This window comes from Microcaecilia unicolor, chromosome 1 (assembly GCF_901765095.1).
Source record: "Microcaecilia unicolor chromosome 1, aMicUni1.1, whole genome shotgun sequence".
NCBI lineage: Eukaryota > Metazoa > Chordata > Amphibia > Gymnophiona > Siphonopidae > Microcaecilia > Microcaecilia unicolor.
Window position 1 is genome coordinate 156,703,877 of NC_044031.1, and position 25,331 is coordinate 156,729,207.

Here is a 25,331-nt window from a genome sequence, read left to right on the forward strand (position 1 = left end):
TATTGTAAGAATACGTTGGTCTAAATTGAGCCAGTAGTAGTAATTACAACTGATTCTTCTAATATTCTAGATAAAGCATGGCATTTGTCTTCAAATTTCTCTTCAGTCAAGTCTTTACTATGGACCTGATTTAACTAAGCTTTTTGCCCATAGACATCACCCAAGCCCCTACCCCCACCCCGGGCACATCAACCCCCTCGCCACCCGCAGCCGCCAATACTAATGCTGTCCGGCCGCTGTTGCATCTCCTGTTGAGCAGCAGCAGCCAGTACAAAAAGAAAAAAGCCAAAAAAAAATATTAAACCTGAAACACGGCTCCGTAGACAGCCATCTGGCATTGGCTGTCATCTCTGCAGCCGCTCCTCCTCTCCCCTCTGACATCACTGCGGTCCTCTGGGGTCTTCCTGCAGGGGCAGTGATGTGGAGGTGAGAGGAGGAGCGGCTGCAGTGATGACAGCCAATGCCAGATGGCTGTCTACGGAGCCACGTTTCAGGTTAAAAATCTTTTTTGGGCTTTTTTCTTTTTGTACCAGCCGCTGCTGCTCCATAGGAGAAGCAGCAGCGGCCGGACAGTGTTAGTATTGGCGGCTGTGGGTGGTGAGGGAGTTGATGTGCCTGAGGGGGGGGGGTAGGGGCTTTGGTGATGTGCCGGGGGGAGGGCCTTGGGTGATGCGTCGAGGGGGGGTAGGGGCTTGGGTGCTGCGCTGGGGCGGAGGGGCTTGGGTGTTGCGCCGAGGGGGGGGGCACTGAGAGCTGATTGGTAGGCAGGTGGAGGAGTAGTCCTCCCCCTGCCTGGCTCACGGTTTTGCAGGGCAGAGGCTTGGGTGTTGCGCCGAGGGGGGGGGGGGGGCACTGACAGCTGTTTCCCAGGCAGGGGGAGGAGTAGGAAAACACGCTCCACGTGTTTCCCTACTCCTCCCCTTGCCTTGGAATCAGCTGTCAGTGACATCACTGACGTCGGTGCATTCTAAACTGCCTAGCGGACCACCTCCGAGGGAGCCACGGTACCAGGCACATTAGAACGTTGGAGGTGAGAATTATTATATAGGATTTGTATTGTACTGTCATTTATATTTCTGTTACATGGTTGTTCTGCAGTGCTATTAAATGTGTATATATTTGACACTATTTCATGGTAGTCCTATTATTAGGTTTCAATTTGATGTTTCCAAGTTTACCGCTTTTATTGTATTTATGTTTATATTTGGTCACTTTACTACTGTTATGCTGTTGACAAAATTGTAAGTTTATGTTAAACTGTACCTGCTGTACACCACCTTGGGTAAATCTCTTCATAAAGGCAGTTAATAAATCCCAATAAATAAAAATAAAATCAAAAATAAATGTAGGCACCATCTTATAGAATAGTTTGGGTCAAAGGTCTTTACCTTGCATTAACAGCATAGCAGCTAATACAAAACGTAGGGGGTCTTTTACTAAAGATTAGCTCGAGTTATCTGAAGCAGGGCCCATTTTATTGCTAAGGGCCCTGCTGCAAATAACTCGAGCTAATCTTTAGTAAAAGACCCCCCATAGTTAGCTACGCCTCTAGAAGTATGGGTAATTGCACTGGTTATCAGTCATGTTAGAAACATATAAACATTCAATTCAATTCAGTTCAAATCAGTTCTTGTATACCAATAATATCCCCTTCCCAGAGTTCAGTGTGGTTAATATTCTAGGTGAGACGGAAGCAAATAGTGTTAGTTTGAGGTTTGAGAAACATTAGAGACCATTGGATTAATGCATGAGACTAAAAACATTAAGGAAAGGATAATGGATTATACTAGGAGGTAGAAGTCATGATGGATTGTTATGAACAGTCTTTTGGAAGAGAAAGGTTTTTAACCTCTTTCTGAAGTTTGTGTCAGATAAAGGCCAAATGATCCATCAAGTCTGCCAACCACAGTATCTGTTATGTTCTCCTACCTCTAAGGGGACCTTATACTAAGGTGCGCTAATGGGTTTAGCATATGCTAAATGATAAAAATCCCATTATATTCCTATGGGTGTCTTATCATGTAGTACATGCTAATTGTTAGTGTGCACTAAATCTCTGAGTGCACCATAGTAAAAGGACCCCTAAGTGATCCCACACTTTCTTGAACACTTGCGTGTCCCACGCTTTCTTGAATTCAGATACAGTCCTTGTCTCCACCACCTCCAAGCATCCACCAGCCATTCTGTAAAAAGGTATTTCTTTAAATTACTCCTGAGACTATAATCTCTTAACTTCATTTTATGCCTTCTCATTCCAGAGTTTTCCTTCATTTGAAAAAGGATCACCTTCTGTACATTAATGCCACAAGGATATTGAAACATCTCTATCATATCCCCTCTCCTGTCTTTCTTCCAGAGTATACATAATGAGGTCTATAAGTCTGATTTGTCCCCATATGCTTTGAGCGAAAAACAGTGGAGACAACAAAGGACAAATGGATGCTTCCATTTGTCCTTTGTCGTCTCCACTGTTTTGTTTTTTTTGCTTAGTTTGGATTTTTTTTGTGGAGCATTTCTATTCTGTATTGTTTTCCATATGCTTTATGACAGAGATCACTGACCAATTTTGAAAGTGCAGACTCCAGAATTGCACACAATATTTTAAATGGGGCCTCACCAGAGCAGTATCACCTCTTTATTCCTGCTGACCATTCTTTCCCTATACACCCAAGCATCCTTCTAGCTTTGGCCATCGCCTTTTTCACCTGTTTGGCCACCTTAAAATTATCATGATCACCCCCCCCCCCCCAAATCCTGCTCTTCTTTCATACACAGAAGTACTTCACCCCCTATATTATACCATTCATTTTGATTTTTACAGAGCATGACCCAACATTGTTTAGAATTAAATCTTAGTTGCCAATTTCTGGACCATTCTTCAAAGTTCATTAGACCTCCTCCCCCCTCATGCTATGTAGACCCTTTGAGGTTACTACCCTATTACAGAGTTTGGTATCATCCACAAAGAGAAGTTAACATAGCATGCTAAACCCACAGTAAGGGCTCCTTTTACTAAGCGATGGTAAGCCTAACGTGGGCTTACCGCTCGCTATACAGGAAGTACCACCAGGCTACCGCAGCAGCCTGGTGATACTTCCCAACCCTAGTCTGCCGTCATTTCTGGAACTACCAACATTTATTTATTTTTGTAGTGCCATGCGGCAAGTGCTTTACTTGTCAAATGACCATTTCCTGCAGGAAGGCGAGACTTCCCTTTTACCAGCTGCGATAAAAGGGGGCCTTGGTGCACATGTAAAACACATGTCAATGCCAGCGCCGGCCCTCATTTGCCACAGCTTAGTAAAAAGGGCCCTAAATACCTAAGGATAGTTAGTAAGTATGCCCCTAAATCCTAGGCAAGGAAAAATGAGAAAAAAGGGCTCTTTTCACTCATCACTTACTATGATTTAAGGATACATTCCTCCATCAAAGCCCTTTATATGTGATTAATGGGCCAATTAAAACTTATTAGCTAGCACTTCAGATTCACAAATAAGGGCAAGCGGTTGGAACCACAAGCTTAAAGCCTTGGCAAAGATCTGCATTGCTTTCTAAAACGCTGCATGTGCAATCACACTCAAATTAGGAAGGTCAGGAAAGGCCCTTGTTAGGTACTCTGCAGTTTGTCAGATGTATTTATTCATGTGCTGAAGATTAGAATTCATAAACACTTTGCAGTTTTTCAAACATAACTCCTTTCCCTCTGTTGTTCTTGGCCAGTGCATGTCAATAGGGCAATAGGCTGCTTCACATGTCCTATTATCAGCAGAATAACAAGCATAACAAAACAGTGACTGTGGAGCGAGTGGGGAAACCCAGATTTCATGGGGAGCCAGTCATTCACAGACAAGAACACATTTTCCCCTTTCAACTCTCTTCTTTTTGCCTCTCAGCTCTTCTAAGAAAATATGTCAACACCCTCTGAAAGACCAACCCATAAAACTGCCTCCCAAGACATGCTGCCCAAAATATATCTATTCCACACAAACCTCCTCTACTTTCCATTTCTTGGAGGTGGGAAGCTAGTGAGAAAAGAACGTGCTATTGGATAGCATATTTTTGTATTAATCTGAGCATGGCACAGGAAATTCCTGCATGCAACTGTTGTTTTTGAAGACAACCCAAAAAATCCATTTAGAAGATCTCTTTTCCTTGGAAGTGCTCTTGGCGTTTCAATTAGTTATCAGCCCAATTTATGTGCGCTGAATGTTCTCAAAGGCCACCAGAGAAGTGATATAAACATTCATTTGGAGTGCCTCAGTTCAAACCTGTGAGTGGGACTCCAAAGAACAGTTACCCTTTTTCAAAGTGCCAAGGATAAACTCTCAAGAGCAGTACATTGTGTTTCCACATAGAGCACATGAAATGAAATAAAAGTACCCATTTTAAATGATTATCAGTGCTCTTGTACAGCCCACAGAAAAGAGACTCTTTTACTCTGCACATGCAAAACCAATTAAAAGCCCCCTAGGTTGCTACTTAGGGAGAAAAGCTTGTCCGAGAGGTGAGAAAAGATTAAGCAGTCGGATTCTTTCTGAATCCAAATGAAAACATTTGAAATCCATCATATAGGTTAAAAAAGAAAAAAAAAAAAAGCTTGGGAAAGGAGAACTTGTATAATGCAATGGAAAAGCAATCTTTTCTAAATGGACTTAATAGTGTACGCACCCACCTGTGAAAACAGAAAAATCATGACCACTCTCCCCCTTCACAAAATGACTCGTATAGAAAAATTCAACCACTACATTTTTTTGAATCACTCTGCTGCGTTTCTCCCCAGGACTTGAAACGGACAGGGTTGATACTGATTGGGATTTCACTAGGCAGGAAATCCTGCTGATATTAAACAGTTAACTGTATAGTACAGCTGAATATCAGCATAGACCACTGTAGCTCTATCAGATGAATGCGGGGGCAGTCCGGAGGCAGAGAAAAGGCTGAGCTGGGAGTTAAACAAACAAATAGGAGAGGCTAAAGTCTGAAAAATGAAAAAGTAAAAAGTCAGAAGCAGACCACAATCAAAAAGGAAAAAGGTCCAAACTTTGGGGTTCCTTTTACTAAGCTGTAGTAAAAATAATTCTTAGCGTGCCCTTAAGTGTGTCTTTCTCACACACTATCGTGTCCATAAAATCCCAATTTTCTATTTTTTTTTCTATTAATGGCCGTGTACTATTGTTGCCATTAGCAGGGACATAAGAATAGCCATACTGGGTTAGACCAATGGTCCATCTAGCCCAGTATCCTGTTTCCAACAATGGCCAATCCAGGTTACAAGTTCTTGGCAGAAACCCAAATAGTGGCAACCTTCCATGCTATCAATCCCAAGGAATGAAGTGGCTTCACCCATGTCTATCTCAATAGTAGACTATAGAATTTTCCTCCAGGAACTTGCCAAGCCTTTTTTAAACCCAGATATTCTAACTGCTGCAAATACATTTTCTGGCAATGAGTTCCAGAGGTTAACTATTTTAAAAACTATTGCAGGAGTACTTGCCACCACCTTTTTTGTAGGTGGTAAGAGCTCCTGTGTTATTCATGTGCTAACCTGTTAGTGTACAGTAATGTAGTTGTGCTAACTGATTAGCAGAGCAATGCTCATTCTCCGCCATGACACACCCCCTCAAAAAGAAGAAAAGAAAATGTTTTCAGAGCACGGTTAACACACACAGATTTCAAAGTTACTGCAGGACGCTTGAGAGGATCCCACGACATTTCATTTTTTTTCTGGGTTAGGTACACGTTAGCACCTAACACAGATTAGTAAAAGGACCCCTAAGTTTAGATGCACTCACATAAAGGTCAAAGGTGATTATCACATTTTAATATCTCCATGAGTTGCAGTAAATAAAGGGGTCCTTTTACTAAAGGTCATTAAGACATACGGTATGCTTAATGTGAGAGAAAATGCTTACCATAAAATGCATTAAAGCATTTTGCAGTCAATTCCTCTTTTCCACCTTGTGGTACCATGAGCAAGGGTGGGCTGCAGAGGCTGATAAGACAAAACACACACACTCTACAAGCTACATTGAAAACAAATAATATTTTATGAAATGTGTCTGGGAAAGACTCGTGTTTACTTCACAGGAGGGGAGAAAACATTATCCAATGCTAATACAGAAAGCACAACAGCATGCTTGGGTGGCCTGCTCCTGCAGGGCCACAACACACATGAATGTCTTTTCCGCAACAGCCTGGTACCTGGATCCAGAGTTACCAGCCCAGTCTCTAGCAGACACATAAGGCTGGCCATGATTCTGGCTTTCAACTTGAGCTGGAAGAGACTGAATAAATATCCAGTCCCGTAGGACAGCAAAAATGTCAGTCCTAACTTGTCCGGATTGCTATCAAGGTACCGTTGCTGAATATCAGTGGTGCCCGTAAGCCACCAAATACTCACACAATCAGTGATGGTACCCAGGTATGGGCTCACATTGAATATCTGGGTATAATTCAGCCAACAGCAACCGTGTTTAAAAATAAAACAAAACACAATGACCATCACCAGCTGAATACTGGCCCAGACTTTTTTGTAATTTATATATTTAAACACTTCATCCTACTGGATCTGCTGTAAATTTCACAGCAGCTTATAAAATATATATAAAATATCCACAATATACCTTGAATACTGTGTGCAATTCTGGTTACCGCATCTCATAAAAGATATAGTAGAATTAGAAAAGGTGCAGAGAAGGTCGATGAAAATGATAAAGGTAATGGGACAACTTCCCTATGTCACGGTCTCAGGCTCTCAGACACTGGAACAATGTGAGCCCTTGGGCTGCTGTCAAGGAATGTCAGCAACAGGCAAAATCCCCCAACCAGGACTGGACAAACAAGCAAGGATGGAGATGGAATCTGGACTGGACTTGGCTGGAATAGCAGGACTGGAGTAACCGGACTTCACTTGCCCTAACCACCGTTCCCCAGAGGTTGAGCACCTAGGTGCGGGCGGCCTGCAGGACTTACAGTACGGAGCTGATAGACAAGAAATACTGGACCGGACCGACTGGAACAACAGGATTCTCGAGGCAGACATTGAATACTGTGCTTTGGGAACTTAAATGTTGTGGTTTAAGGAGGAATACCTGACACAATTTCAGTGCTTCACAATTCTCAATCAGGTTTCAGACCACAAACACAGAACAGAGATGGTAATAACCACTCTGATAACAAAGTTCACAAGTCTAATATGCCAAGGTCAGAATATCTTACTACTACAATTCGACATGTCAAGTGCAGAAATACTAGACAAGGTCAAAAAAGGCCTAGGGAATTCTTGCCTCACCAATTTGCTTCATTTCTTTGAAGGCATGAATAAACATGTGGATAAAGGTGAGCTAGTTGATGTAGTGTATCAAGATTTTCATAACGCTTTTCATAAAGTTTCTTATGAGAGACTCCTGAGAAAATTAAAGAGTCATGGGATAGGATGTGAGGTTCTGGTGTGGATTAGGAATTGGTTATTGGACATAAAACAGAGGGTATGTTTAAATGGTCATTTCTTTCAATGGAGGATGGAGAATAATGGAGTGTTACAGGGATCAGTACTTGGACCGGTGCTATTTAACATATTTTTAAATGACATGGAAATCAGAAAGATGAGTGTTGAGTTAAAAAATGAACTTGCTGAACTATTGTTAGTAATATGTAATTTATCTTTAAAATCAAGCATGGTACCGGAAGATTGGAGGGTGGCCAATGTAACGCTGATTTTTAAAAAGGTTTCCAGAGGTGATCCAGGAAATTGCAGACCAGTGAGCCTGACGTCAGTGCTGGACAAAATAGTAACATAGTAGATGACAGCAGAAAAAGACCTGCACGGTCCATCCAGTCTGCCCAAGAAGATAAATTCATATGTGCTACTTTTTTATTTGTACTGTCCTCTTCAGTGCAAAGACCGTATATGTTTGGCCAGCCCTATCCCCGCCTCCCAACCACCAACCCTGCCTCCCAACCACCAGCTCTGGCACAGACCATATAAGTCTGCCCAGCACTATCCCTGCCTCCCACCACCGGCTCTGGCACAGACCGTATAAATCTGCCCAGCACTATCCCCCACCGCTCAACCACCAGCCCCGGCACAGACCGTATAAGTCTGCCCAGCACTAGTCCCGCCTCCCAACCACCAGCCCCAGCACAGACTGTATATGTCTACCCAGCACTAGCCCCGATTCTCTATTATAAAAAGCAAAATTACAGAGCATATTCAAAAGCAGGGATTAATGAGACAAATGGGCTCGTTTTCGAAAGAGAAGGACGCCCATCTTTCGACATAAATTGGAAGATGGACGTCCTCCCAGGGTCGTCCAAATTGGTATAATCGAAACCCGATTTTGGACATCCCCAACTGCGTTCCATCTCAGGGACGACCAAAGTTCATGGGGGCATGTCGCAGGCATAGCGAAGGCGGGATTGGGGCATGCCTAACACTTGGATGTCCTTCACCCATATTCGAAAAAAAACAAGGGTGTCCCTGATGAGCACTTGGACGACTTTACCTGGTCGTGTTTTTCTTACAACCAAGGCACAAAAAAGTGCCCGAAATGACCAGATGACCACTGGAGAGAATCGGGGATGACCTCCCCTTACTCCCCCAGTGGTCTCTATCCCCCTCCCACCCTCAAAAAACATCTTTAAAAATATTTCCTACCAGCCTCTATGCCAGTCTCAGATGTCATACTCAGGTCCATGACAGCAGTATGCAGGTCCCTGTAGCAGTTTTACTACTACTACTACTAGTACTATTTAGCATTTCTATAGCGCTACAATGCGTACGCAGCGCTGCACAAACATAGAAGAAAGACAGTCCCTGCTCAAAGAACTTACAATCTAATAGACAAAAAATAAAAATAAAGTAAGCAAATCAAATCAATTAATGTGAACGGGAAGGAAGAAAGGAGGGTAGGTGGAGGCGAGTGGTTACAAGTGGTTACGAGTCAAAAGCAATGTTAAAGAGGTGGGCTTTCAGTCTAGATTTAAAGGTGGCCAAGGATGGGGCAAGACGTAAGGGCTCAGGAAGTTTATTCCAGGCGTAGGGTGCAGCGAGACAGAAGGCCCGAAGTCTGGAGTTGGCAGTAGTGGAGAAGGGAACAGATAAGAAGGATTTATCCATGGAGCGGAGTGCACGGGAAGGGGTGTAGGGAAGGACGAGTGTGGAGAGATACTGGGGAGCAGCAGAGTGAGTACATTTATAGGTTAGTAGAAGAAGTTTGAACAGGATGCGAAAACGGATAGGGAGCCAGTGAAGGGACTTGAGGAGAGGGGTAGTATGAGTAAAGCGACCCTGGCGGAAGACGAGATGACTGGAGAGGGGAGAGGTGACTAAGTGGGAGGCCAGCAAGAAGCAGATTGCAGTAGTCTAAACGAGAGGTAACAAGGGTGTGGATGAGGGTTTTGGTAGAGTGCTCGGAAAGAAAGGGGCGGATTTTACAGATGTTGTAAAGAAAGAAACGACAGGTCTTGGCAATCTGCTGGATATGAGTAGAGAAGGAGAGAGAAGAGTCAAAGATGACCCCAAGGTTTCGAGCTGAGGAGACAGGGAGAATGAGAGAGCCATCAACAGAAATAGAAAACGGGGGGAGCGGGGAGGTGGGTTTGAGTTTTAGTAGGTACTGTGGTGCTCTTCAGGCAGGCGGACCCAGGCCCATCCCCCCTACCTGTTACATTTGTGGAGGAAACAGTGAGCTCTCCAGAACCCACCACAAACCCACTATACCCACATCTAGGTAATCCATTCACCCGTAAGGGCTATTGTAGTGGTGTACAGTTGGGGGTAGTGGTTTTGGGCAGGGGGGTTGGGGGCTCAGCACACAAGGTAAAAGAGTTATGTTCCTGGGAGCAATTTATGAAGTCCACTGCAGTGCCCCCTAGGGTGCCCGGTTGGTGTCCTGGCATGTTAGGGGGACCAGTGCACTACAAATGCTGGTTCCTCCCATGACCAAATGGCTTGCATTTGGTCGTTTCTGACATGGATGTCTTTGGTTTCCATTTTCACTGAAAATCAGAAATGACCAAGTCTAGGGATGACCAAATCTAGGGACAACCAAATTTAAGGATTTGGACGTCCCTGACCATATTATCAAAACAAAAGTTAGACGTCCATTTTGTTTCAAAAATACGGGTTTCCCCACCCCTGGATGGGGACGTTTTGCGAGGAAATCCAAATAAAAACTTGGACGTCCCTTTCGAAAATTCCCCTCAAAGCCAATATGGATTTAGTGAATGGAAATCTTGCCTCAACAATCTACTACATTTCTTTAAAGAGGCGAATGAACATGAGGATAAAGGTGAGCCGGTGATATTGTGTATCTGGGCTTTCAAAAGGCGTTAGACAAAGTACTTCATGAAAGACTCCAGAGGAAACTGGAAAGTCATGGGATAGGAGGTAGTGTTTTATTGTGGATTAAAAACTGGTTAAAGGATAGAAAACAGAGAGTAGGGTTAAATGGTCAATATTCTCAATGGAAAAGGATAAATAGTGGGGTTCACCAGGGTCTGTGTTGGGACCACTGCTTTTTAACATATTTATAAATGATCTAAATATGGGAATAGCTAGTGAGGTAATTAAATATGCCAACAACACAAAGTTTTTCAAAGTTGTTAAATCAAAAAAGCATTGTGAAAAATTACAAGACAACCTTACGAGGCTGGGACACTGGGCATCCAAATGGCAGATGATGTTTAATTTGAGCAAGTGCAAAGTGATGGATGTTGGAAACAGGAATCCAAACTATAGCTATGTGATGCAAGGTTTCACGTTAGGAGCCACCAACCAGGAAAAGGATCTAGGAGTCATTGTTAACAATACTTTGAAACCCTCTGCTCAGTGTGCTGTGGTGGCTAAGAAAGCAAATAGAATGTTAGGTATTATTAGGAAAGGAATGGAACATAAAAACAAGGATGTTATATTGTATCGCTCTATGTTGCAACCATACCTTGAATACTGTGTGCAATTCTGGTTACCGCATCTCATAAAAGATATAGTAGAATTAGAAAAGGTGCAGAGAAGGTCGATGAAAATGATAAAGGTAATGGGACAACTTCCCTATGTCACGGTCTCAGGCTCTCAGACACTGGAACAATGTGAGCCCTTGGGCTGCTGTCAAGGAATGTCAGCAACAGGCAAAATCCCCCAACCAGGACTGGACAAACAAGCAAGGATGGAGATGGAATCTGGACTGGACTTGGCTGGAATAGCAGGACTGGAGTAACCGGACTTCACTTGCCCTAACCACCGTTCCCCAGAGGTTGAGCACCTAGGTGCGGGCGGCCTGCAGGACTTACAGTACGGAGCTGATAGACAAGAAATACTGGACCGGACCGACTGGAACAACAGGATTCTCGAGGCAGACATTGAATACTAAACAAGCTTGACTAAAACAGGATTCAGGATGCAGGACTCAGGATTCTCACACAGGGTACAGGATACTGAAACAAGCTTGACTGAACAAGGACTGAAGGTCAGAGGGGAAAAGAACAAACAGGGCAGGCTAGGCAGGATACAAAGCTAGGCCACACCAACAAACAATAAAGCAATGGCTGAAGGCTGACAGGCAGCCACAGAGAAGGATACACAGACAAAACAAGAACAAGGCAAGGCATACAGGCAGGAAACAAAGCAAGACAGAAGTACTCCTATCAGCACCAAAAGGGTAAAGCAGGGAAGCTCACACAAAGCAAGGCAGAAGTGCTCCTAACAGCACACCAAGTCAGAAGTGCTCCTATCTGCACCAAAAGAGTAAAGCAGGGAAGCCAAAAGGGCAAAGCAGAGAAGCTCAAACAAAGCAAGGCAGAAGTGCTCCTAACAGCACACCAACTAACCTCGACCTTTGGCGTTGCAAAGGCCCAGCTGAAAGGGCCAGGTGCATAATAAAGGCAATTACAAGTGAGGTCACAAGTAAGGGTGCTGCTTAGTTCCAAACAACCCAAGCAAGTTTGGCAAGCAGGAAGATCCAAACTGGACTGGAATGACTTCTGAAACATGCTTGGGAAACAGCAAGAAAACAGTCTATAGCAGCCAAAGGGTCTGGCCACCAGGGGGGAAGTGAGCACAGACATGGAAAATAGTCACAATCGTGACACCCTGTGAGGAAAGGCTGAAATGACTTGTGCTCTTCAGCTTGGAGAAATGACGGCTGAGGGGAAATATGATAGAGGTATATAAAATAATGAGTGGAGTGGAACGGGTAGACATGAATCGCTTGTTTAATCTTTCTAAATATACTAGGACTAGGGGGCACGCTATTAAGCTACAAAGTAGTAAATTTAAAACGAATCAGAGAAAATATTTCTTCACTCAATGTGTAATTAAACTCTGGAATTCGTTGCCAGAGAATGTGGTAAAAGCAGTTAGCTTAGTGGGGTTTTAAAAAGGTTTGGATAGCTTCCTAAAAGAAAAGTCCATAATCCATTATTAAAATGGACTTGGGGAAAATCCACTGCTTTTTTCTGGGATAAGCAGCATAAAATGTTTTGAACTGTGATCTTGCCAGATTGGCAACTCTTTGAAACAGGATACTCGGCTTGATGGATCTTCGGTCTGTCCCAGTATAGCAACACTTATGTACTTATATGAGTGAGGTGATTAAAACTGCAGATAACACAAAACTATTCAAGGTTGTTAAAACATGTGCAGAGTGTGAAATATTGCAGGAAGACCTTAAGAAATTGGAAGACTGGGCGTCCAAATGGCAGATGAAATTTAATGTGGACAAATGTAAGGTGATGCACATTGGGAAAAATAATCTGAATCATAGTTACCTGATGCTAGGGTCCACCTTTGGGGTCAGCATTCAAGAAAAAGATCTAGGTGACATTATAGGTAATACACTGAAATCTTCTGTTCACTGTGAGTTGGTGGCCAAAAAAGCAGACAGGATGCTAGAAATTATTAAGAAAGGGATGGTGAATAAGACCAAAAATACTATAATGCCTCTGTATTGCTCCATGGTGTGACCACACCTTGAGTATTGTGTTCAGTTCTGGTTGCCGTATCCCAAAAAGAGTGACCAAAATTATAAAGGGGATGGAACTACTCTTGTATGAGGAAAGTCTGAAGAGGTTAGGGCTCTTCAGCTTGGAAACAAGATGGATGAGAGGAGATAGGATTGAGGTCTTCAAAATCCTGAGTGGTGTAGAATGAGTGGAAGTAAATTGATTTTTTACTCATTCCAAAAGTACAGACCAGGGGGCACTCAAGGAAGTTACATGGAAATCCTTTAAAACAAATAGGAGGAAATATTTTTTCACTCAATGAATAGTTAAGCTCTGGAACTCTTTGCTGAAGGATGTGGTAACAGCAGTTAGCGTATCTGGGTTTTAAAAATGTTTGCAGATACTCATCAAAACCCAAACAGTGAAGAATGACTTTTCAAGGAGGAAAAAATATCTCATACAACTGTGGCAATTAATTAAAAATTCTTCTGCACGGGCAGCATGAGGGGAGATATCCAAGATGGCCGCACGCACTTAGGAGCAGTGCATACCTCAATTTTCCTGTTAATAGAATGCCAAAGAGGGAAGGCAACAACTCGGGCTTCCCCAATGCCTACCTTCGTGTCTTCTGGTCCTATTGACCGTTTTCTGAGGATGCCAGTTCAAGGCAGAATGCTCGGGAGTGGATCCGTAGGAGACACCGGCATAATGGAGGAATCTTCGGTGTCTCCCGGACTGAATGTTACGCTGAGCCCCGAAACAAGAACTCCACCCCTGCAACCACTAAGGACAAGCTCCCCCTCTGAAGTAGCAAGCAGCCGGACGCCAAAGAGCGGAACTGAACTGACTTCGCGTGAAGCCCACATTGAACATCCTCAGAGGGAACCAGAGGGACTTGCAATGCCCCTGGAAGGAGATAATGCGGTGTCAGTTGGTGCGGGACAAGAAAAAACAGGTAATGGGCTGAAAACAGATTTATTAGATATGCCTTTACCGATTTTAGAGAAACCTCCTGTGGTGACTCTTGATTCCCTGTGGGACCTAGTCTCTCAAATGGTTCAGTCACAATTTCACCAATTTAAAGCCTTATCTAAAAATGTCAATGTTATTGAAAAGAAAGTGGAAAAAATGAAACTGAATTTAAACCTTGTTCTGATAAACTTGATAAGGTAGACCTAGGTCCTAAGTCTTCTTATTTTTTTTTCCTTTTTATTCCTCTTATAGCATAGATGTCTCTCTTTAAAGTGGACTTGAGTGTTCAATTATGGGGAAATACTTATAATATTCTAAATTATTAATCTGAGAAAAACCCTTTCTAATCAAGTGTAATTCCTTGAAATAATTGTATATTGTATAAAATAAATAATAATTAAAAGAAATTCTTCTGCACACAGTGCAAAAAGTAATCATAGATCAAAAAATATTTTTTGTTGCTTTTTTATCTTACACCATAAAATCTTTTCATCACATATAATGTCATTAAGGCACATCATACACACTGCCCCACAATCGTTTACATACAGTGCTGTTCAAAAACACACTTGACTTTAAAATTTAAAATACCTTATCTTTGTGGTGCTGCACAGTTCATGTGAAGCGTGGTTACACCCCAGCTGGCTGATTTAACATGTGTGCGGTCCCAAAAGTCCTGTTTCACATCCGCTTCTTCAGGAAACGACACCAATGACAATTTTGGTTTCTGGCTCACTGGAGGGTAGACTTCCCACTGCCCCACTTGTGGAGGATTTTTTTTTTCAAAAGGAAGTCCAAGTCACAATAAGGACATCCATGTCAGAATGTCCTAAAGGAGTATCAATCTCATGTTTATTTCTGAACAGGAAATACGTCAAGATTTTCATTTTCAAAAATTTGTGAGATGTACATCTACATGCTAGAAACATCTAGCAGAAGCATCCATTTTACAAACTGGACCATCCAAACTATGAACGGGTGAAAACAAGGGACATGGATGTTTGTATGACAGCACTCTTTGAAAATGGCAACAAGATGCTCATGCAGAGCAGAGGGGCAGTCTAGTGGTTAATATAGTGGACTGTGAACCAAGGGAGTGAGGTTCAAATCCCACTTAACTCTTGTTTTGTAATTATCAGCCCTCCAGGAACAGCAACATACCTACTGTGTCTGAATGTACACCAATTCTATAGCTTTTAGGCTTCCAGGTGGCTTATACATTTAGGTACAGTAGATAGTTTTTCTGTTTCTGGAGGGTTCACAATTACAAATAGATCTATCTATCTGTCATTAAAAAAAGGGATGAAGTGGGACTCGAACCTGGGTGTCTTAGTTTACAGTCCACTACAATAAACAAAATGCTACTCTTCAGACCTGTGCTATACTTTCTGCTTAGTTCAGAATGCCCATAATACCCAAAGCTGTCATAGGACCATGGTATCCCCTTTTGGTTTCAATTTCAGGGGAGAAGGATGGGGACAGCCGCCACTGGTGGATTAAGGAGAGAAGTCAATGGGCAGCTGCTCAATCAGGGCACCTTTTTGTATAATGGACATGGATATTTCTTCCCTGTTGGCAATTGCTACAAATAGTAGCAACAACATACAGGATATCAGCCTTTGTAAGTACTGAAGGAAACTTGCTAAGGAAGAGACTCTAGAATAAAAGGACTTCTGTAATGGGGAAATTAGGTCACATTTCAAGGCTATACAGAAAGGAGTTTCATCCCCCCCCCCCCCCCCCACCAGAAAGAATGAGCTGATAAACAGTTAACAGGTTATAAGTGTTAGCAGTTTACTGGTTAACAGTCATAAGAGTCCACTGTGTAAATGAAAAGGCACATACGCACAGAGCAACCCTGAGAATAAATGGAGGTTCATGAAAATGCTACGCATTTCAATAACAAATATTATAACTTTTACAAGTACACATCGCATTACATATGCTGCCCACGCTGTAGCTAAGAACACAATGTAAATGAAAGCAGCTGTTTGTTTTATCGCTTTCTGATGCAAAATGTTTTCTTTCTAAACTGCATGATCTAATTAAATACTGTACACACATCCTATCTGACTAAGGAGTGTACAATTGCACATTTCAGTTTCAATATCCATCCAGCAGCAGCAGCTTGGATTGGGGTGGCCAGTTGCACATTCATACACAAAGGGAGTCTGATTTGTTTGTAAGCATCATACAGAAATCACAAAAATAACCATCCTGCTTCCAGTACACATCACGCAAACACCTGTTTCAGTGCAGGATCTTTAGATTTAGCAGTCCAAAGAAAAGCCTCCAGGAATTCAACTGTATTGTGCAGAAACACAAAGTAAAAACTATACTCAGACTCCTAGAACCGAGAGCAAATGTATAACAAGTCAGTAGTTCTTGAGGAAAAACTCTTTTTTTCCTGGGGATCAAAACTTTTTTTTTGTAAGTTTCCTTTCCTTCCATGTGGCTTATTGTAAGTTTATGATACTCTGTTTATATTCTGTTTTATTCTTCCAGCTGGATCCTCTCCCAGAAGACTGCCTGAATCTAATACCAAATTCGAATGGAGTGTCTTCATTGAAAAAGATTACAGATATTCAGAGTATGTGCTCATTGTATATATAGATATATGCGCATGCTATTTTTTTGGGGAGGGAGGCCCATCATGCAGACTGTTCTGGCACAGATAGTGAAGAAAACTTGGAAAATTGTTTATTTCTCTCTAAATAGAGCAATCCTGAAGATTGCTTAAGAGTATAAAGGATACTGCCAAAAAAAGGGAAGAAAACAAAGAAATAAAAATAGAAAAGTTAGTAATGTATAAGTATTTAGAGCAAGAATGATAAGGATGCATTGATAGGTATGAAACTGATTTAAGTAAAGCAGATTCCCAGTGGATTTGCTGTGATCTGCGCACACATAATATTTTTGGAATTTCTTTAAATGGATTTTGGCAAATTTCTAGAAATCTATATAGTGGTCTGATCTGTAGATGTATATAAGTATCAGATTCTGTATAGTTCTGAAATAGATTTTGTCCTTTTTTTAAGAATGTGCATTTGTGAATGTGCATTCAGTTCTTTGGTGTACCTTAAAAAAACATGGAGCTCATTTTACATAGAATGTAGTATCGGAATTCGGAGGTCCAGATGGGGACATGTTTCTATCCCTGGTATTTTAGAATTTGGCAACACAGAGTTTTTTCTAAAATACTTGCAGGGATTCAAGTGTATTTCTCATCATGTGCCATGGGAGCAGCCATTTTGCAATATATATTGAAAAGTCGAATAGCACAGACTTGGCAGCTTCCACATGGAAGCAACAATATTGCATCTTTCATGTGTAAATGTTGCACATGGAAGTAAGTGATACATCTTTCATAGGTAAGTGTTCACACTTCCATATATAGCTGCAATTTTTACATGTTTCAGTTCAGACATAAACTACATGGGACTATATGGGATTAAGCAGCATGACTCGTTTAATCCTTCATGTAAAGCCCAGGCTAAAACGAGCACTGTTTTAAAATCTATATGTGCTGCTGAACAGGAGCTGATGTGGAAATGATTCCCCACACCTATATATTCCCTTTGCGAAATGGAGGATACATGTGTACATTTTAGTTCCACCTAAACCCTGCTCAAACCACACCCTCTTGAAATCACTACATAGTGTGGATCTCCACATGCAAATAGCGTCTTTCTGCAATTGGTTTCAGATTGATGCAATATACACTTGTAAATAATGGCATTTCCACATGGAAATCTTGAATAAGGCTTCTCAAATAATCTCGGGGGGGGGGGGAGGCATCAAGTTGTGTTATGGATCTAAGCTATAATAAAGGGCACAGGGGCTAACTTTTCAAAATTATTGGGGGTGCTAAACCCAACAGAAATCACCTCTCCCTAGACACAGGCAAAGACTTTGATTTAATGTGATTTAAATTATCATATCACAGAGATAACGTGGAGGAGCATAATCGAACTGGGTGCCCATCTTTAAGGGTGCCCATCTCTAAGGACGTCCTGGCGAAGGGGCGGGGCATCCTGTATTATCAAAACAAGATGGGCGTCCATCTTTCGTTTCGATAATACGGTCGGGGATGCCCAAATCTCAACAGTTAGGTCGACCTAAATGTTGAGATCGCTGACCTTAGAGATGGTCGTCCTTAGAGATGGTCGTCCCCAGCTTTCAGCGATAATGGAAACCGAGGATGCCCATCTCAAAAATGACGAAATCCAAGATATTTGGTCGTGGGAGGAGCCAGCATTCGTAGTGCACTGGTCCTCCTCACATGCCAGGACACCAACCGGACACCCTAGGGGGCACTGCAGTGGACTTCACAAATTGTTCCCAGGTGCATAGCTCCCTTACCTTGTGTGCTGAGCCCCCCAAAACCCACTCCCCACAACTGTACACCACTACCATAGCCCTTAGGGATAAAGGGGGGCATCTAGAAGTGGGTACAGTGGGTTTGTGGTGGGTTTTGGAGGGCTCACATTTACCACCACAAGTGTAACAGGTAGGGGGGGATGGACCTGGGTCCGCCTGCCTGAAGTACACTGTACCCACTACAATTGCTCCAGGTACCTGTATACTGCTGCGATGGACCTGAGTATGGCATTTGAGGCTGGCATAGAGGCTGGCAAAAAACGTTTTTAAAGTTGTTTTTTTGAGGGTGAGAGGGGGGGTTAGTGACCACTGGGGGAGTCAGAGGAGGTGATCCCCGATTCCCTCCGGTGGTCATCTGGTCAGTTCGGGCACCTTTTTGAGGCTTGGTCGTGAAAACAAATGGACCAAGTAAAGTCAGCCAAGTGTTCATCAGGGACGCCCTTCTTTTTTCCATTATCGGCTGAGGACACCCATGTGTTAAGCACGCTCCAGTCACGCCTTTGCTCTGCTTCCGACATGCCCCAGGGACCTTTGGTCGTCCCCGCGATGGAAAGCAGTTAAGAATGGCCAAAATCGGCTTTTGATTATGCTGATTTGGGCAACCTTGGGAGAAGGACGTCCATCTCCCGATTTGTGTCGGAAGATGGGCGCCCTTCTCTTTCGAAAATAAGCAGGATAGTCACCATGGGGTACATAGCAATAAGATGTAAAACATGGAAATGTATGTAAAACAGCCCATTACTATGTAAATTTTGTAATGTAACTTGTGGTCATCATGCTGCCCGAACCCGGATTTCTCTGTGCCTGCTACCTGACTTGATCACTACCTGAACCCAAAATACTCTCTGCCTGCCTCCGACCACTGCTTGCATCCCGATTCCTCTCTGCCTGCTGCCTACAGCTGTCTCACCCCCGCCTGTATCCAGAAGTCCTGTCGGCTGCCTGCACCTGGGGGTTCAACCTTCGGCGAACGGCGGTGATCACAGGTGAAGCCTCGGGGTTGCTCGGCTGCCCAGCAGAGCACAGGTTCGAGTCTTCGCCCCCTGTGCTCCGCTTGGGCACAAGGACTCATGAACGTGACACCTATTTTTGAAAAATATTTTTAGGAGGGGGTCACGTCAAAAGTGAAGAATGGACAATTCCTAAATTGTCAGATAGCATGTAAGGATTAGCCTGTGCTAACTGGCTAATATGGGGTTAACAAGAGAGCACTAAGCGCCTCCTAAGCAGTATAATTCCATAAGCCCAAGGACATCAGGCCATGTGGTAAGAGACCGTGTGGCCATGCAACAGGGAGCCCTTACCGCCACCCATTGGATTTTGATTGTAAGTTCTCTAGTCATAAGATTTCCTTTTTTGCCACTTTAGTTCCCCCTCCCCTTTTTTGCTGTTTTTTTTATTGTTTTGCCTTTTGTTTTATTCTTTATGCTTTAGGATTGTTGAATAAAAATGTGATATTGGCTTATTCTTCATAAGCATGATTTCTTGGGTTGAACAAGTCCCCTGAGGGCCAAAACATGTTGGACAATTGATTTGTTATGGACTGGTTTGATGCTATATAAATATATTGATGCTGTTATTTTATACTTTTATGATTTGGAATATATATATAAGAGGGAAATTGAACTGCTCACATTTCAAAACCACTTTAGAAATGTATTTGTTCTTCTTAGCATATGCAGACAAGGGGTGTGCAGCCCAAATATTTTCAATTTGTATTGTTGCCTGTGTTTATGGGAATTCTTATTTTATTCAGGAGGTTTATTGGGAACAATATTAAGAGGAACATTTTTAATATGACATTCAAGTCAGATTTTAGACGTTTTGCATTAAAGTCCAAAATCCAAATAGGAAATATAGCCAATTTCAAAACAGCAAAATGTCTATCTTTTATTTTCAAAAATGGCCACACGCTAGATGTTTTTGTGATCTGTGCATTTATCTTTTTGATCCATTAAAAAAAAAAGTCCAAAACACAAAAAATCAAGTAATTGGGATATGGATGGAAGTAGACTGGCCACACAGACATCCCAGGAGAGTAATGGGTCACCCTAGGCGGCACTGCTATGGACTTCATATAATAGCTCCCAGGTACACATCTCACACCACCTCCTAATCTTGTCTGCTGAGCCCCCCAAAGCCCCTCCCAACTGTACACTACTACAATAACCCTTATGGATTAAGGGGTCACCTATATGTGGGTAGAGTAGGTTTTTGGCCGGGGTTTGGAGGGCTCACAGTTTATATCACAAGTGTAACAGATAGAGTGAGATATGGATCTGTGTCCACTTCTCTACGGTCCACTGCACTGACCACTACACCACTCCAGGGACCTGCTTGCTGCTCTAATAGAACTGGCTATAACACCAGCACCTGTCATCAAGGCTGGTATGTAATATTTTTATTTAAATCTTTGGAGGTGGGAGGGGGGTCAGTGACCACTGGGGGAGTAAAGGAAGGGGTCATCCCTGATTCCTTCCAGTGGTCATCTTGTGCCTTTTTCATTCTTAAAACCAGGTCTAGATCCAAACGTTAAAGTTTTAGCCCTAGATGTTTTTGTTTTGTTCCATTATGGCTATAAAACATCCTAAGTGTTAGGAATGTCCTGATCCCACCTCTAACATGCCTCCTTGTGGTTTGGATGCACTGTAGAATAAATAAATAAACGTCTGCAAAATAGGTTACCAATTTGTACGTTTTGAGAGAAATTTATCCAAATGCTGCTTTATGACACTTTTTGGACATTTTTCCCTTTTGAAAATGAACCCCTAAGTGTGCTTAATTAACACATAATGCACACTCTTTGCAAAAAGTATGCACTAATAATATCATATTTTTAAAAAAACCCTAAATTTCAGGGTTTTATTTCCTGAATGCACATCTCTAATAGAGACTCATGAGTGAGCTCCCTACTCTATCAATATCTTGAGTTAACTTCTTTTCTTCTTCTATGTTGTAAGGGAGAAGTAGAATGCATGAGAAGTAAGATGATAGCCAAGGCCAGAAGGATGCTGAACAGAGAGAGGCAAAAGCAATAGGAAAAAAAAAGGAGGTGATAATTCCCTTGTACAAGATACTGGTGAGATCACACTTGGAGTATTGTGTTAAGTTTAGGAGCACAGCTCAGTCAAGTGAAGTTGCTATTTTTATGCTGTTTGGAAATATAACAAAAGACTGATTGCCAAAGTTAAAAAAATTGAAACATAAAAAAAGATAAAACCAAGGGGCAGATCTTGTTAAAAAACACTGTCTTTTATTCAGTGAAAAGCTCCCAGGTTATCAATCATCTGTGCCCAACATGGCCATGTCTCACCAGATATATTGGCTGAGTCAGGGGTAGAACAACAAAAAACAAACATACAAAAATACATATATTTATAAAAATGAAAATCATTTTTGGATGTAGATAAAAAGTAGATAAAAACATGGAGGATCTTAATCACAAACCAAGAGTTTTACTAAGCCATAACATAGATGCTAGGATAATAGCAACGTAAAAACAACTCTGTGAGAACCACTTATCTCAATATAATATCAATTAGAAGGGACTGGGGGAGGGGAGACAGAGGGACTTACCCAGCTGATATAAGACAGCAAACTTCAGCTAGTCTGGTCCAGAAAGCACTGTATGATAAAAAAGAAAACAAACAAAAATGTTCCCATGTTTAAAAACTCATAACAGCTGAGAGAACTTCTAAAAAATAGAATATGAGATCTCAAAAAGGTATTATATTGAGATATATGATTCTTAGAGTTACTTTTATGTTGCTATTATCCTAGTATCTTTCTTATGCTTTAGTAAAGTTTTAGGTTTATGGTTGAGTTCCTCCAAGGTTTTACTTACTTTTTATCTACATCTTAAGATGATTTTCATGTTTATAAATATATGAATTTTTGTATGTTTTTATTTCTCATTCTCTATGTTGATATGCTAGCTGGGGCTCCTATAGAGGGGCATAATCGAAAGGGATGTCCAAGTTTTGATGAGGACGTCCTCGCAAAACGTCCCCATCCAGGGGCGGTGAAACCTGTATTTTCAAAACAAGATGGACGTCTATCTTTCGTTTCAATAATATGGTCAGAGACGCCCAAATCCTGAAATGTGGTCGTCCTTAGAGATGGTCATTCCTAGATTTGTTTGTTTCTGATTTTAAGCAATAATGGAAACCAAGGACGTCCATCTCAGAAACGACCAAATGCAAGCCATTTGATCGTGGAAGGAGCCAGCATTTATAGTGCACTTGTCCCACTGACATGCCAGGACACCAACCGGGCACCCTAGGGGGCACTGCAGTGGACTTCATAAATTGCTGCCAGGTACATAGCTCCCTTACCTTGTGTGCTGAGCCCCCCAACGCCCTCCCCCCACAAACCCCAACACCCACAACTGTACACCACTACCATAGCCCTTATGGGTGAAGGGGGGCATCTAGATGTGGGTACATAAGTACATAAGTAATGCCACACTGGGAAAAGATCAAGGGTCCATCAAGCCCAGCATCCTATCCACGACAGCGGCCAATCCAGGCCAAGGGCACCTAGCAAGCTTCCCAAACGTACAAACATTCTATATTATTCCTGGAATTGTGGATTTTTCCCAAGTCCATTTAGTAGGGGTTTATGGACTTGTTCTTTAGGAAACCGTCTAACCCCTTTTTAAACTCTGCTAAGCTAACCGCCTTCACCACGTTCTCCGGCAACAAATTCCAGAGTTTAATTATGCATTAGGTGAAGAAACATTTTCTCCGATTTGTTTTAAATTTACTACACTGTAGTTTCATCGCATGCCCCCTAGTCCTAGTATTTTTGGAAAGTGTGAACAGACGCTTCACATCCACCTGTTCCACTCCACTCATTATTTTATATACCTCTATCATGTCTCCCCTCAGCCGTCTCTTCTCCAAGCTGTATAGCCCTAGCCTCCTTAGTCTTTCTTCATAGGGAAGTCGTCCCATCCCCGCTATCATTTTAGTCGCCCTTCGCTGCACCTTTTCCAATTCTACTATATGTTTCTTGAGATGCGGCGACCAGAATTGAACACAATACTCAAGGTGCGATACAACGGCATTATAACATTCTCACACCTGTTTTCCATACCTTTCCTAATAATACCCAACATTCTATTCGCTTTCCTAGCCGCAGCAGCACACTGAGCAAAAGTTTTCTGTGTATTATTGACGACGACACCCAGATCCCTTTCTTGGTCCGTAACTCCTAACGTGGAACCTTGCATGATGTAGCTATAATTCGGGTTCTTTTTTCCCACATGCATCACCTTGCACTTGCTCACATTAAACATCATCTGCCATTTAGCCGCCCAGTCTCCCAGTCTCGTAAGGTCCTTCTGTAATTTTTCACAATCCTGTCGCGAGTTAACGACTTTGAATAACTTTATGTCATCAGCAAATTTAATTGCCTCGCTAGTTACTCCCATCTCTAAATCATTTATAAATATATTAAAAAGCAGCAGTCCTAGCACAGACCCCTGAGGAACCCCACTAACTACCCTTATCCATTGTGAATACTGCCCATTTAACCCCACTCTCTGTTTCCTATCCTTCAACCAGTTTTTAATCCACAATAGGACATTTCCTCCTATCCCATGACCCTCCAATTTCCTCTGTAGCCTTTCATGAGGTACCTTGTCAAACACCTTTTGAAAATCCAGATACACGATGTCAACCGGCTCCCCTTTGTCCACATGTTTGTTTACTCCTTCAAAGAATTGAAGTAAATTGGTCAGGCAAGATTTCCCCACACAAAAGCCGTGCTGACTTGGTCTCAGTAATCCATGTCCTCGGATGTGGTCTGTAATTTTGTTTTTGATAATAGCCTCTACCATTTTCCCTGGCATCGACGTCAGACTCACCGGTCTATAATTTCCCGGATCTCCCCTGGAACCTTTTTTAAAAATCGGCGTTACATTGGCCACCCTCCAATCTTCCAGTACCACTCTCGATTTTAAGGATAAATTGCATCTCACTAACAGTAGCTCCGCAAGCTCATTTTTCAGTTCTATCAGTACTCTAGGATGAATACCATCCTGTCCAGGAGATTTGCTACTCTTCAGTTTGCTGAACTGCCCCATTACGTCCTCCAGGTTTACCGTGAAGTCAGTAAGTTTCTGGTGGGTTCTGGAGGGCTTGCTGTTTCCTCCACAAACGTCACAGGTGGGGGGGGGGGGCCTGTGTCCGCCTGCCTGAAGTGCACTACACCCACTAAAACTGCTCCAGGTACCTGCATACTGCTGTGATGGAGCTGAGGCTGTCATAGAGGCTGGCAATCAATATTTTTAAAGTTGTTTTTTGAGGGTGGGAGGGGGTTAGTGACCACTGGGGGAGTAAGGGGAGGTCATCCCCGATTCTCTCCGGTGGTCATCTGGTAATTTCGGCCACCTTTTTGTGCCTTGGTCGTAAGAAAAACATGACCAGGTAAAGTAGTCCAAGTGTTCATCAGGGACATCCTTGTTTCTTTCGATTATGGGTCGAGCACATCCTAGTGTTAGTCATGCCCAAGTCCCGCCTTCGCTATGCCTCCGATATGCGCCCTTGAACTTTGGCCGTCCCTGTGACGGAGTACAGTTGAGGACATCCAAAATCGGCTTTCGATTATACCGATTTGGACGACCCTGTGAGAAGGATGCCCATCTTCCAATTTATGTTGAAAGATGGGCATCCTTCTCTTTCAAAAATGAGCCCAATAGTGTATTAAAAGCTTCTTCTTGCCCTAATATTTTGGCTACATATTCTTTCATTTCCATAATCCTGCACACTTTAGCCCATGACTCTTCCATTGTAGTGACTTCTAACCTCCTCTAATGTACTGGCATTACCATCCTTGCTGCTAAATGTCAGACATTTATAATATCCTTCTTATTTATTGCTAGGGGAATGGGCTGTGCCACATAGGCTAAACATGGCAAGGTGCTGTTTGGGGGGGGGGGGGGAGCTATTAGGCACCCGCTTTGTATTTCTCCGTGACCCTTCTCTTAGAACCTTTTATTGTAACCTTCCCTAGATAGGCTTTTTGTGTAACCTTCA

At 42.5% G+C, this 25,331-nt stretch overlaps 1 protein-coding gene across 1 annotated transcript in view; it reads left to right on the forward strand.

The window, feature by feature from the left end:
- Nucleotides 1–25,331, forward strand: part of LOC115470681 (histone deacetylase 9-like) — a 632,873-nt gene that overhangs the window by 532,600 nt on the left and 74,942 nt on the right. Inside the window, exon 13 of the mRNA XM_030204118.1 lies at nucleotides 16,417–16,501. Within this exon, the coding sequence (XP_030059978.1) occupies nucleotides 16,417–16,501 (85 nt within the window). The remainder of the gene's footprint in view (nucleotides 1–16,416; nucleotides 16,502–25,331) is intronic.